The sequence below is a fragment of the Zootoca vivipara genome, chromosome 2 (assembly GCF_963506605.1).
Source record: "Zootoca vivipara chromosome 2, rZooViv1.1, whole genome shotgun sequence".
NCBI classification, from domain to species: Eukaryota; Metazoa; Chordata; class Lepidosauria; order Squamata; family Lacertidae; genus Zootoca; species Zootoca vivipara.
Genome location: NC_083277.1, coordinates 8,460,716 through 8,474,583, shown reverse-complemented (window position 1 = coordinate 8,474,583; position 13,868 = coordinate 8,460,716). Strand labels below are relative to the sequence as shown.

The 13,868-nt window shown below is 46.3% G+C and overlaps 1 protein-coding gene across 1 annotated transcript in view; it reads right to left on the bottom strand.

Moving 5' to 3' along the window:
* Positions 1–13,868, bottom strand: part of LOC118080234 (zinc finger protein 850) — a 46,954-nt gene that overhangs the window by 23,308 nt on the left and 9,778 nt on the right. Inside the window, exons 6-10 of the mRNA XM_060270921.1 lie at positions 12,860–12,968; positions 11,700–11,807; positions 9,338–9,460; positions 947–3,130; positions 1–62 (exon numbers count right to left, since the gene is read on the bottom strand). Of these exons, the coding sequence (XP_060126904.1) occupies positions 1–62; positions 947–3,130; positions 9,338–9,460; positions 11,700–11,807; positions 12,860–12,968 (2,586 nt within the window). The remainder of the gene's footprint in view (positions 63–946; positions 3,131–9,337; positions 9,461–11,699; positions 11,808–12,859; positions 12,969–13,868) is intronic.

Here is a 13,868-nt window from a genome sequence, read left to right as displayed (position 1 = left end):
CACAGCAGTGCTTATTGCTTCCACAGGAAATTCTGTAACTTCAACAGGTTCAGCAATCAACTCTGAAATGGACAAAGTGGTTTGGCTTGTGTCAAAACACAATTATCTAGGCAGAAGTACAGGATGGAGTAAACAGAGACTGACAATCCCTGCATCGGGGTGAATAGTCCAGCCCCCACTTCCCACTGTGGGGATTTGAGGTGGTCCATGAGGACAAAAACAGTGAAGAGGGAAAGGGAGACCAGCTTCTTCAGTCAGACATTTCACCTATCCAGTGTGTTCAGGCTGATCCATATAATATTATTGTTATGGGTTTATTATATTTCTTTAATATTATTATTATTATTATTATTGGCATTGCTGACAACCACTACTTTGAGATACTTTCTTATCAAGCAGTATATAAATGCTCTGAAATAAAAATAATAAACAAACATCCTCCCACCATTTTCTCCAAGGAGATGTAACTGGCATACAAGGTTCTCCGCCCCCCACTACAGAACAACCCTGTGAGGCAGGTTAGGATAACAGACAGTGACTGGCCCAAGGTCTCACAGTGAGCTTTGCGGCCAAAGCAGTGTTTGAATTCTGGTCTCATAGCTCCTAGCCCTCTACTTCTACTCTACCTCTACTTTTATTGATTTCTGCATTGCAGGGGGTCCCTTGCAACTCTACAATTCTATGATTATATGACAGCTTATTTGCGAAAATGTTAACTCTTCAACCAGGCCTTTGGCTGATTGACATCCAATGCCCTTTTAAAAATACATTGTGAGATGCCCTTTTAAAAATACATTGTGAAGGGGGGGGCTATTGGTTTGTTTTTGTTCTTATTTTTATTATGTGTTTTGTGTTTTTCATATTGTGCCCTGAGATCTACGGACGAAGGGCGGTATACAAATGTAATTAACGACAATCGCAATAACCTCCTCCTGCCCCTTCTCACCTGCCTGCATGATGTGCGTCCTTTCGTGCCTCCTCAGCTGCGAGCACCTGATATACCTTTTCCCGCACTGCAAGCACTCGTAGGGTTTCTCCCCCGTGTGCGTCCGCTGGTGCACGAGGAGGGACACCTTCAGCTTGAACCTCTTCCCGCAGTCCGCGCACGAGAAGGGGCTCTCTTTGCTGTGGGTGGCCTTGTGCGCCTCCAGGGAGGCTTTCTGGTTGAAGGTTTTCCCGCACTCGGGGCACGCAAAGGGCTTCTCCCCCGTGTGGATCCGCTGGTGCCGTGCCAGGTTGCTCTTGTTGTGGAAGCGCTTCCCGCACTCGGTGCACAGCGACGGCTTCTCTCCCGTGTGGACTCTCTGGTGCGTGTTGAGGGACGACTGCTGGCTGAACCTCTTCCCGCACTCGGTGCACTGGTACGGCTTCTCTCCCGTGTGCGTCCTCTGGTGCATAATGAGGTGGCATTCGGAGTGGAAGCTCTTCCCGCAGTCCAAACAGGGGTGGGACTTCTCTTTCGCGGGGGGCTTGGTGCCTGCACTGGCAGCTTCCCCGCCGTTGGCGCTTTTCTTGGGGCTTTCGCGGGGCACCTCCCCTCTGTGCATTCTCAAATGCAACAGGAACCCCCTTTTCCGCTTGAACCTTTTCCCGCAATCCGGGCAGACGTAGGGCTTCTCTTTGCTGTGGGTCGGCTCGTGTTCAATCAGGCACACCTTCTGAATGAAACTTTTCCCACATATCGGGCAGACGTACGGTTTCTCGCCGGTGTGGATTTTCATGTGCCTGATCAGGTTACCTTTGTTAGAGAACCTCCGTCCGCATACGGTACACAGGTATCTCCTCTCCCCTGTGTGGACTGTCTTGTGTTTACTGAGGGCCTGTTTTTTAATGAAATTCTTGCCACACTCGGGGCACTGGTAGGGCCTCTCCCCTGTGTGGATCCTCTTGTGAACTATGAGGGACACTCTGCTCATGAAGCTCTTCCCGCATTCCGGGCACTTGTAGGGCTTCTCCCCTGTGTGGGCTCTCTCGTGCAAAATGAAACTCCGTCGCCATCGGAAGCTTTTGCCACAGATCGAGCACTGGTAGGTCCTGTCCCCCGTGCGAATGGTCTCGTGCGTGTTCCTTTTGTGCTTCGTCAAGTTGTTTCTGTACCTGAAGCTTTTCCCGCACTCGGGGCACTGGTACGGCCTTTCGCCTGTGTGGATTCTCTCGTGTAAAACAAGGCGATGCTTCCAGTAGAAGCTTTTGTCGCAGTGTGAGCATTTGTGGGGCTTCTCTCCTTTGTGACGCTTCTCATGTCCGGTCAAGGCACATTTGGTTTTGAAGCTCTTACCACAGTCTTGGCAAAGGTAGGGTTTCTCTCCCGCATGGGTATTCTGGTGTACGACGAGAGCTGCTTTCCCGTTGTAGCGCTTGCCGCAATCTGAGCATTTGAAGGGCCTCTCGTCTGTGTGCATTCTCTGATGTTCGATGAGGGAATATTTGAAAATGAAGGTTTTGTCACAATGGGCGCACGCGTGCGGCCTCTCTCGGGTGTGAGCCCTCACCCTGTGTGCATTCAGGTATTTTTCAAGGGTGAAGCTCTGGTCGCAATCTGAGCACTTGTACAGCTTCTCGGCCGTGTGGATTCTCTTGTGTATCCTAAGCAACGATTTCTGGTTGAAGCTTTTCTCACAGACAGGGCATGTGTAGGTCTCTCCCGCATGGATTTTCTGATGTACGGCAAGGGATGTTTTCCACGGGTAACTTTTCCCACACTCGAGGCACTCGTACGGTTTCTCCCCAGTGTGGGTCCTCTGGTGTGTAGCAAGGGATGCTTCCTGACCAAAGGACTTCCCACAGTCGGAGCACTGATAGGGTTTGTCTCCCGTATGAGATCTCTCGTGTGCAATGAGGCGTGCTCGCTTGTTGAACCTTTTTTCACAAACGGAACATCCGTATCGCGTGTCTCCGGGGTGAGATCTTCGGTGTTCGAGAAGGAGTGATTTGCGGCTGAAGCTTTCCCCACACTTGGAGCAGCCAAAAGGCTTCTCCCCCATATGAGACCTCTCATGAACAGTGAGGTTCAGACCCTGCAAACCATCGCCTTCACAGTCTTCCAGTGATGTCGCACTGCTGCCTGCCCGCCCAGGTCCTTCTGCCTGACAGCTTTCATCTTCGTTCTTCTGTGCTTGGTCATTTCCTGCTGGATTAAATGAAAGAATTACAAAGAAGATGGGATGTAATCACACAAGCTAAATGAAAAACACCAAACTCCTGGGCCCAATGTTTTCTAAAATCTATATTAAGTAGGTGTTTGCCACCCATTTGCTACAAGTACAAGCAATAAGAATGACAAGCACATGTTCTCATTGAAAGAGTTTACAACATGGCAAGAAATAATAATAATTTTAATAATAATATTAATATTAATATTAATAAATTTAATATTGTTGCACTGGGCAGTTCCCAACAGAATATTAAAAAACACAATAAAACATCAAACACTAAATAATTGTGAGGAGTAACAAGTAACCAAAGAGTTAACTGTGTTCTGTATAGCACCTGACCACTGAGGAAGATATCATGTTACAGAATGTACCAGAAGTGTTTCTGTATGTTTCAGTTGGTTTCGTTTCTGCCTGGGAGACGGTCGCAAGATGTCTGCGCTCTCACCAGGTGGTTTGTTATTTTTCTCTCTAGAATAAACTTAAGTAGTTATTAGAACACTTTGGACTCTGTGTGTTCTTAAGAGGCTTTTTATCCAACGGCTATACAAGCTTTCGCTGTGTGAGAAGAAGAACTCTGCTGTGTGTGTTTTACTGCCAGCCCGGATCTACGGAAGCAGAGATGCGCTAGTGAAAGCGCGCCGGGCAAATAATTAATGGCTCCTAATTGAGTCATAAACAACTCAACGGAGCCCTATACCCGTCACAGGTTATGGGAGATAAGAGGTCCTGAACCTAATCAATCACCAAAGCAATAAAAGGTGATTGCAGCTGTAAAAGCCTTGGAGAAAGCCGGTGTACAAAGCTAGCTGGGAGAAACCTGTTGTTTTGCAGTCGGCAATTAACAGATGCACTCGCTAGCAGAAAGACCCTGTACCAGAAGGCTGGGATCCGCAGTCTACCCGGAGGAGCAACGTCAGCTATTCTGAGTGAGTACACAGACACGGATCCCGGGGGTGGACAAGATGGCGGAGCAGCTACAGGAGTCATTTGTCGTGCCGTTCCAGAGGTTGAATGGCGACAACTATGCAGAGTGGAGAGAAAGGGCCAGAATGTGGTTGCTAGGAAAGGATTTATGGGCTTGTGTGTTAAATCCTCCAACCCCTGTCGCTGATAATTCAGCAGCTGAAGCACAGAGGTTTGCAGCAGAAACCAGAAAAGACAATAAGGCTCTATGTGCCATTGCCATGAGCTGCGATGCAACGCAACTGCCCTATGTGCAAAATGCTGAAAATGCCAAGGAAGCCTGGGACAGTTTGGAAAGGGTCCATCAGAGAAAAACAGCTGGAGCTGAACTCACGATTGCTTACGTTTCTGGGCGTTTGGCGGATGAGGAACTGAGACGCCAGAAAGAATCGGCTGAGAAGGGGGGCCGTGGGCGCAGAGAAGCCAGTGGGGGTGCAGTAAAAAGCACTGAGGAATCCACTGTGAGTGCGTGCGCAACAAGGCTTTGCTATCGGTGCCAGCAGCCGGGGCACGTAGCGAGATTTTGCCCAGCTCCGGAAGCAGCCAAGGTCACTCAGCCAGGTGCCAGGCAACCCAGCGGACGTGGTCATGGGACCAGCCAGCAGCGCCGAGGCAGAGGACGTGGGAAAACTCCAGATAAGCCTGTCAGCCGTCTTTCTGCTGCCTTAGCAACGGTCAGAAACAGAGGACAGGACAGTTTCACTTTTATTATCGACTCAGGCAGCACCCATCATCTTGTACCGCCTTCAGGACAGATCCTGAACTGCAGGCCACTTGAAGATGAAAAAAGCCTGCATCTTGCTGATGGTTCTTCTGGAACAATTAAAAGCAAGGGTGTTTTTTATATGCAATGCTTAGACACTAACCTTGATGTTTATGTTGTACCAGGCATGGAGAATGGTCTTTTAAGTGTGTCTTGCTTATTGCGTGAGGGCTTTGAAATAAGTTTTGCCAATGGTGTTTGCAAAATTGCCAGAGATGGGGCTGAGCTGGTAAGCGTTACTGTTGGGTCTGATGGTCTGTTTGTCCTAGATGGGAGGGGGCAAGCAGGTGGAAGTAACACTGGTGATGCTCAGGCTAAAAGTGCCAATACCCCAAAGGGCACAGAGGGCGCTATCCATAAGGATTGTATTCATGCTTGGCACAGGAAATATTGTCATATGTCTTTTCCTTATGTAAAAAAGGCCCCTGATTTTGTCAAAGGTTGCAGGTTCAAGCCATGTCAAAAACACCTGCAATGCCGCGCATGTGCGAAAGCGAAGACGAAGAGATGCTCTTATCCTAGGTCTGAGAGGAAGAGCACAAAGCCATTTCAGTTAGTGCACTTGGATATTTCTGGGCCTATGTCAACGTTAAGTTTAGGTGGTTCAAAATATGTTTTGTGTCTTCTGGATGATTTCAGCCATTTTTCCTGGGTCATAACACTGAAAGAGAAGGGGGAGGCTGCCAGAGTGATACAGGAGTGGGTAGCCGAAGTAGAACTACAGTTCTCCGTCACTGTCCAGTGTTTCCAGAGTGACAGGGCGGGAGAGTTTTTGAGTGCAGAACTACAAGGGTTTTTCCGAAGCAAGGGAATTAGGCACAGAAAAACCGTTCCTTTTAGTCCACAGGAGAATGGTTTAGCTGAAAGGAAATTTAGAACGCTGTCTGAACTGGTAGAGGCAACGTTGTTTGATGCAGGACTACCCCAGAAGTTTTGGGGGGAATGCTATAAATTTGTGAATTATTGTTCATATCGCGCTTTTAATTCAGTTGTGGACAACACACCCTACTACATGTTGTATGGCAAAGTTCCGAAGGTGCACTATTTCAGAACTTTTGGGTGTGAGGCTTGGGTTCTAATTCCAAAGCAGAAGCGCAGAAAGGGTGGATCAAGATCCAGAAAAATGATCTTCTGTGGTTACGAACCAAACTCAAAGGCTTGGAGGTTTGTACCAGCAGAGGGGGACCAAACCCGCGTTCACATTAGCAGGAGTGCTACGTTCTGTGAACAAGAGGGCTGGAGACGCATTCATGCTAACCCCGAAGTTCTTCTTGACTGGTCTTCAGGTTTTGACCAGGAAGAGGAAACTCAGGTGGATGATGCTGGAGTTCTAAGTGCTGCAGGACCAGATCCAGGTCAGGCAGCTGGTCCAAGTGGTGTAGCTCCTAGGGAAGTGAAGCAAGTAGTCAGAAGCGCACCGACTTCACCCCAGGTCAAGCCTGGGAAGTACAGCAAACGTGGTAGGTCACCCACTTCACCCAAAGCAAGCCCAGAGGGGGCTGCAAAGCGTAGTAAGTCTCTTGACAGTGCTGCTAGTCCGAGAGAGACACAGTCAGAGACAAGCAGTTCGGATTTAGAGGGGGAAGATGTGGGACCAAGGCGTTCAAAACGCACCACGAAAGGTAAACCACCTGAAAGGTTTTCAGCTGTCAGTGTATGGGCGAACCTAGCAGTGTGTGAGCCTGAAAGCTTTGAAGAAGTGCAACAGTTGTCAGTGGAGGAAGCTAGTAAGTGGAAAGTTGCAATGGAGAAAGAGTTGAATTCCATGCAATCTCTTGGTGTGTATAGCCTAACACAGTTGCCAGAAGGTAAGAAAGCAGTCAGTTGTAGGTGGGTCTACAGGCTGAAACCCACAGTGACTGGAGAGCCTCAGTACAAGGCTAGATTAGTGGCTAGAGGTTTTACTCAGAAGAAAGGAATCCACTACACAGATGTCTTTAGTCCGACTTCAAGAGCGGAATCTTTCAGGATGCTTTTAGCGACTGCAGCGCAGAGAGGCCTAGTGGTCAACCACTTTGATGTGGACACCGCTTATTTGAACTCTGACCTCCAGGAGGAGTTGTACATGTTGCCTCCTCCAGGGTTTGAGAGTGACGTGCCAGGTCAGGTGTGGAAGCTGCACAAGTCGATCTACGGTCTGAAGCAATCTGCTAAAAATTGGAATTCATGTCTTGATTCTGTTTTGAAGAGCCTAGGTTTCAGGAAGAGTCTAGCTGACAGTTGTCTGTATCTCAGAGGTGAAGGAGAACAGCAGGAACTGTTGCTTGTCTATGTTGATGACTTGATCTGCTTAGCAAAGAGCCAGATGCAAGTGCAGAAGTTTGCAAAAGAGCTAGGCAAGAGGTTCAAACTCAAGAATCTAGGTGCAGTGAATGTTTATCTAGGTGTGCAGATAGACAGAACTGAGGATGGAAGTTTCTTGCTCAGTCAGAAAGGCAAGATTGAACATTTGCTGGAGAAGTTCAGAATGTCTGACTGTAAAGGGGTCAGAACACCCATGGAGACAAACTTTGTGAAAGAGTCACAAGTGAAGGACAAAGTAGCGTTTGAGAGTCCTGAAGTGTTTCAGTCAGCGCTAGGGAGTCTGTTGTATTTGTCACAATGGAGCAGACCAGATATTGCTTTTGCAGTCAATTTGCTCAGTAGAGAAGCATCGAAACCTAGCGTGCATGCTTGGAATGGCATTAAGAGAGTGCTTAGGTATTTGCAGGAGACCAAAGAGTATTGTTTGGAGATGTCAGCGCAAGGTGAGCCACAACTCACTTGTTTTGCAGATGCTGATTGGGCCAATCAGGAGGACAGGAAGTCAGTGACTGGTTTGGTAGTCAAGTTTGGAAATGCCCTGATTGGTTGGCGGTCGCGCAGGCAAAGCCTAATAGCAATGTCTTCCACGGAAGCAGAATTCTGTGCGTTGTCTGCGACATGCACTGAATTGGAGTACTACAGATGTTTGGTCCAGGAAATCTGGGGTGATTGTAGCCAGCCCATCACTGTTTGGGGCGACAATCAACCATCTTTGAGCCTGGCGGAGTCTGGACAGTTCAAGGCCAGAACCAAACACTTAGACATCCGCTTCCGAAACGTATGTCAGAGCATACAGGTAGGCTTGGTGAAGTTGAGGTATTGTCCAAGCCAAGAGAACCTAGCAGATGGGTTCACAAAACCCTTGAGTTTCCAACGGCATGGGGAATTCTGTGAAGGGTTGGTTTTGGGGTAAGTTTGGATACCCGCTATCCCCAGTGTTCAGGTGAGAGGGGGTGTGAGGAGTAACAAGTAACCAAAGAGTTAACTGTGTTCTGTATAGCACCTGACCACTGAGGAAGATATCATGTTACAGAATGTACCAGAAGTGTTTCTGTATGTTTCAGTTGGTTTCGTTTCTGCCTGGGAGACGGTCGCAAGATGTCTGCGCTCTCACCAGGTGGTTTGTTATTTTTCTCTCTAGAATAAACTTAAGTAGTTATTAGAACACTTTGGACTCTGTGTGTTCTTAAGAGGCTTTTTATCCAACGGCTATACAAGCTTTCGCTGTGTGAGAAGAAGAACTCTGCTGTGTGTGTTTTACTGCCAGCCCGGATCTACGGAAGCAGAGATGCGCTAGTGAAAGCGCGCCGGGCAAATAATTAATGGCTCCTAATTGAGTCATAAACAACTCAACGGAGCCCTATACCCGTCACATAATAATAATATATTATTATTTATACCCCGCCCATCTGGCTGGGTTTCCCCAGCCACTCTGGGCGGCTTCCAACAGAAAAATGAAATAAAATAATCTATTAAACATTAAAAGCCTCCCTAAACAGGGCTGCCTTCAGATGTCTTCTAAAAATCTGGTAGCTGTTTTTCTCTTTGACATCTGATGGGAGGGCGTTCCACAGGGCAGGCGCCACTACCGAGAAGACCCTCTGCCTGGTTCCCTGTAACCTCACTTCTCGCAGTGAGAGAACCGCCAGAAGGCCCTCGGAGCTGGACCTCAGTGTCTGGGCTGAGCGATAGGCGTGGAGACGCTCCTTTGGATATACTGAGCCAAGGCCGTTTAGGGCTTTTAAGATCAGCACCAACACTTTGAATTGTGCTCGGACACGTACTGGGATCCAATGTAGGTCTTCAAAGCAGGGGGCCCCTCAAAGACTAAGTCTCCCTTCCCATTTCCCAAAATGCACTGAAGTTTGACAAAAAAATAAGGTGTTCCATTCGCCATGCCAGTGGGAATGGCGGTTCAGCAATATCTAGAATGCCAAAGGGTTCTCAGCACCTGCACCAGCTTAACTATGACTTAAAAGGGGAATATGCAGCATGGGGAAAGTGGGACTCTTTGCTCCTCCTCCAGTCCTGCGGTTGCTGCGTTGCCAGGAACTAACTCACGATTTGGCCTATCGTTTCCCCTCAAACAAACCATGCGCAGCAAGCCCAATAACCAACCCTGGCTACCACCACTCATTTCTTATTCAGCTACCTGCCACTGTCTCCTTCTCTTTTTCCGACGCTCCGTTCTCTTCCACGTCTTTGTCCTCGCCTCCGCCTGGCAATTCTTCGCAGGGCTTCCCCTCCTCGCCTTTGCTCCCCATCATGGCGCCTGCTAAAAATCCCCAAACATACACAAGAGAAACGGAGCCTCGGTTTATTTGCGGCTTGAATGTATACATTGACTTCCCCCCTGCCCTCTCCCAAGGAACTCAAGGGGGCTTGCTAGGTTCTCCCCTGATCTTCAACCTCACAACAACAAGGTTACACCAAGAAATAGGCCCTGTCCCAAAGTTACTTGGCAAACTCTAGTCGCCGCTGAACTAGGGCCTGCTTTGGATCTCTAACCACATGCAGCCCTGTTTAGGGAGGCTTTTAATGTTTAATAGATTACTGTGTTTTATTTTTCTGTTGGAAGCTGCCCAGAGTGGCTGGGGAAACCCAGCCAGATGGGCGGTGTATGAATAATAAATTATTATTATTACTATTATTATTATTATTATTATTATTATTATTATTATTATTATGCGTTGCAGTGGAGGCTGTCTGAACAGGGAAGCATGCTACTAATAAATTATCGCTTTCAAGAGAGCACGTATTCATTCCCTTTGCCCAGGGAATCTGGGGAGCCGGCAGTGGTATTTTGAAGGGGTGGCATTTTGAAAGGGTTTTTTATTTTTAAATAATTTTTTTATTTGGTTTTAAAATTATAAAATTATAGCAATACAACCATACACACCCACATTTACAGATTCCTCCGAATCTCTGGACTTCCCACCTCCCCTCCATGGGTCCTATTATTAAACTACTGCATCTTTTTGAATAATCTGTGCTTTATATAACTCCATTGTCTCCATAATACTTGCTTCATTACAAGTGCTGTTGCAATCCTAAGGGGGAATTCTCAAGGAACTGTTGATCATGTGCTGTGCCCTTCGTCGTCGTCCCCATTTTTTTTTACTGTTTTTTAAAATGTTTAATGAAAATATTCCAGCATTTTATCCTTGATTTCCCCCCTCTTTATTTCCTATCGGCTGCTCATTTTCGGTTACACATCTATAACATATTCCCTCATATCAAGAAGAGTTATGCTTCGCTTTGTCGGCCCACAAGCCATGCCCCTCATTTGTTACTCAAAGTTATTTATTTACTGTTTTATTTTAAAGCTTTTCAAAACCACTTTTAAGAAACAAAACAAAACCCTAAGCAGTACACAAAACCAAACCAAAACAAAAAACAGGTAAATAGCATTACAAATCAGGAACGAGGAAAAACGGGAAATCTTAAATAATAGTGTCTGATCTTATGGGTCAGGGAAAGTCTAGACAAAAAGATGGCACCCAAAACTAGTCCCAATGAAGTTAATGACTAAAATTAATTGCTGTCAATGGATCTACTCATGTAGAATTTAGTTGGCTACAACCCTATATTTTTAAAACTATATTTTTAAATTTTTGAGGCTAGCTCGTTTTTCAACATCTGGTTTTCCTGGCAATTTTAACACACATTTTATATTTCATGTAAACTGCTTCAGGGTGCAGCTGCTTAAGCGATATATTAAATTTGTTAAATAAAGGCGGGAGGTAAAAGGAAGCCAAATTCCAACCCAAGGCCGGCTTGTTAATTTCATTTATTTATACAATTATTTCTACACCGCTTTATCCCTGTGTGCGTACGTGTTTCGCGGCAATAAAACCATAATAACTTAAGAGCTTTTCGCCCGGTCCCTTTCTGAATCCTGCCAGGCTCCGACCGAGCAGAAAAGTGTCTTGTTTTTTAGGCCTAGTGATACCGCGAATCCCATCCCCCAAATAATCCTGTGACAGGATTTCTTTTTTAAAAAAATAACAACAATAAATATATGAACACTGTATCTAAGCCTTCTATGCCTTGACGCAGGGAAGCGTGTTCACTAGCTGCGGAAATCTATATATGTCTCCTCAGATGTAAGCCCCACTGAGTTTAATGAGGCTTACTCTCAGGTAAACAGCCACCTGTTTTTACATTATGGCGACATTTTTAGCTCAGCTTCCTTCCACAGCAAGCTCAAATCAAACACATTTGGTTTCCCCCCCGCAACCTGCAAACTGTGGGGTAGGCCAGGCAGACGGAAAATCATTGCCCCCCCCGGAAAAAGTCGCCCCGTCACATTGGCCCCACACATCGCCCGGACTCCAAATCCCATCAGCCCCTGCTGGTATGGCCAGCGACCGGGGATGATGGGAGTTAAGAGTCCACAGGTTCCCCCCTCCCCTCTGCTCTAACCACTATACGACACTGTCTCCAACAGAGGTGTGGCTGGCGATATGGGGGACCCCCTGTAACGACCCCAAACATCCATAATGGGGACCCACTTTCAGCAGCCTCAACCACAGTGAAGACTTCCTCCTGAGATACGACTTCTGGCACAGGGGCCTCCTCTGGAACGCCCTCCGCCCGGCTGTCGCTCACAGTCATGTCTTCTAGAGGAGAGGGGGAAATAAATGGAATTAATTCTGAAACCAGCAAGTCTGTCCCTCTCCCAGAAAGGAAGGAAGGAAGGAAGGAAGCAGCCGATTTAACGTGCAACATTTTATTATGCTTTTTATATATGCTGGGCGGGCTACAAATAATAAAAGAACGATAGTGATAATAATAATAATTATTATTCTGGACATATGGCTACCCTAACAGAACAACTGCTAAGGCCAGGCATCGCCAAAACTTCGGCCCTCCAGATGTTTTGGACTACAATTCCCATCTTCCCCGACCACTGGTCCTGTTAAGCTAGGGATCATGGGAGTTGTAGGCCAAAACATCTGGAGGGCCGCCGTTTGGGGATGCCTGGCTAAGGCGAATAGCTACTCGAGAAAACTATAAACTACATAGGCCTATTGAGACACCTGAAAGTCAAAGGCAAGTATTCTATTGATATATTGCAGTTATTTTGATTTTGTTTTTTAAATTCGTCTTTATTAGTTTATTTTTTAAAATTAAACATACAGCAAACATACATTTAACATTATTCACACGACTCACAAAATTTCATAAAGAAAAAAGAAAAGAAAAAGACTAGAAAAGAAATGATACATAAGTGTAAGAAGCAATATATATTGCAGTTATTTTGATTGCTATATTTCTGTAACTCATCTCAAACCATTTGATGAAAAGCAGGCTATAAATACAAATTAAAATTATATGTTTATTGTTCTAAAGAGATGGATAAATAGATAGTTTTAAAAAATAAATTGTGGTCCTCCATTATATTATTATTAATATTATTATTATCATTATTATGGAAAGGCAGGATCTCTTTGTGCCTGCCAACTGAGCATTTAAGACATCTCAAATGCCGTCTGCATATAGGAGCATGTCAATAAAGGGAGGGCTGGAGACAAGGGCTTCCCTCACAGAGGACTAGCCAATTGCGAAAGCAAGTTCTCAAAAGTTCCGGCCTGGTGTGAGAAGAGCCAGGGGTTAATCTTGTCCCAGGACCTATATACTCCCCCATGACAGAGACACAAGAAACTCTTACCCAGTGTGGCACCACCCCAGTCCTCTTTCTTGACGATTCTTCTGGCTTGTGGCAGACGCCGAGCTTGTGAGGGAGTCTTCTTTGCTTTGGACAAATCAGTCACCCCCTCCTGAAACAGGGCAGAGAGAGAGAGAGAGAGATAGCAAATGGATCATACGAGTCATATATGACCCCGAGGAATCTTCCGCCCAATGCGGGATTCAAACCCACGACCCTGAGATCTGGGAGGGAGGTATGAGAGGGCAGCTCCAGCCAGGGTGGTCTCCAATGCTAGCGCTACTCAGTGTAGACCCACTGAAGCTAATGAATGTGACTAAGTTAGGTCTACTGATTTCAACAAGGTCTACTCTGAGTAGGACTTAGGCCACTCAGAGCTGGGTATGTTCGGCCTGGAAAAGAGGAGACTGAGATAGGATAGCCATAACTCAAGGGCTGTCACATGGAAGAGGGAGCAAGCTTTTTTTTTGTCCTACTCTGGAGGGTAGGATTTGAACCCATGGCTTCATGTTACAAGAAAAGAGATTCTGACTAAATATCAGGAAAAGCTTTCTGACTGTAAGAACTGTTTGACAGGGGAATAGTCTCCCTCAGGAGGTTGGGGACCCTCCTTCCTTGGGGTTAACAACAACAACAACAACAACAGGCCCTCAAATGCTTTACTGCCTGTTAATTGTGGAGACAGAGCACAGCCATCAAGGCCAATAGCCAACATAAGTAGGGGTGATTCCTGCCTAGCCCTAGCCTCTAGTGGCGGGGCGTTCCTCAGGGCAGGAACTGCCACACTGAAGAAATGGCGAAAGTAGCTGCCAAATTAAGAGGACAGAAGTGTTTAAGGAAGAATGGAGACCACTGATGGACAATCTATCAAATTATCACCCATATATAAAGTTGCTGGCAGGATTGGAAGCATAAGCAGTGGAAACATTTAATGGTAGCGGGGTTTAGACAATAAAAATATATGTGTTACAAAACAGCTCATAAAAAAGGAGAATAAGGGGGGAAAAACATC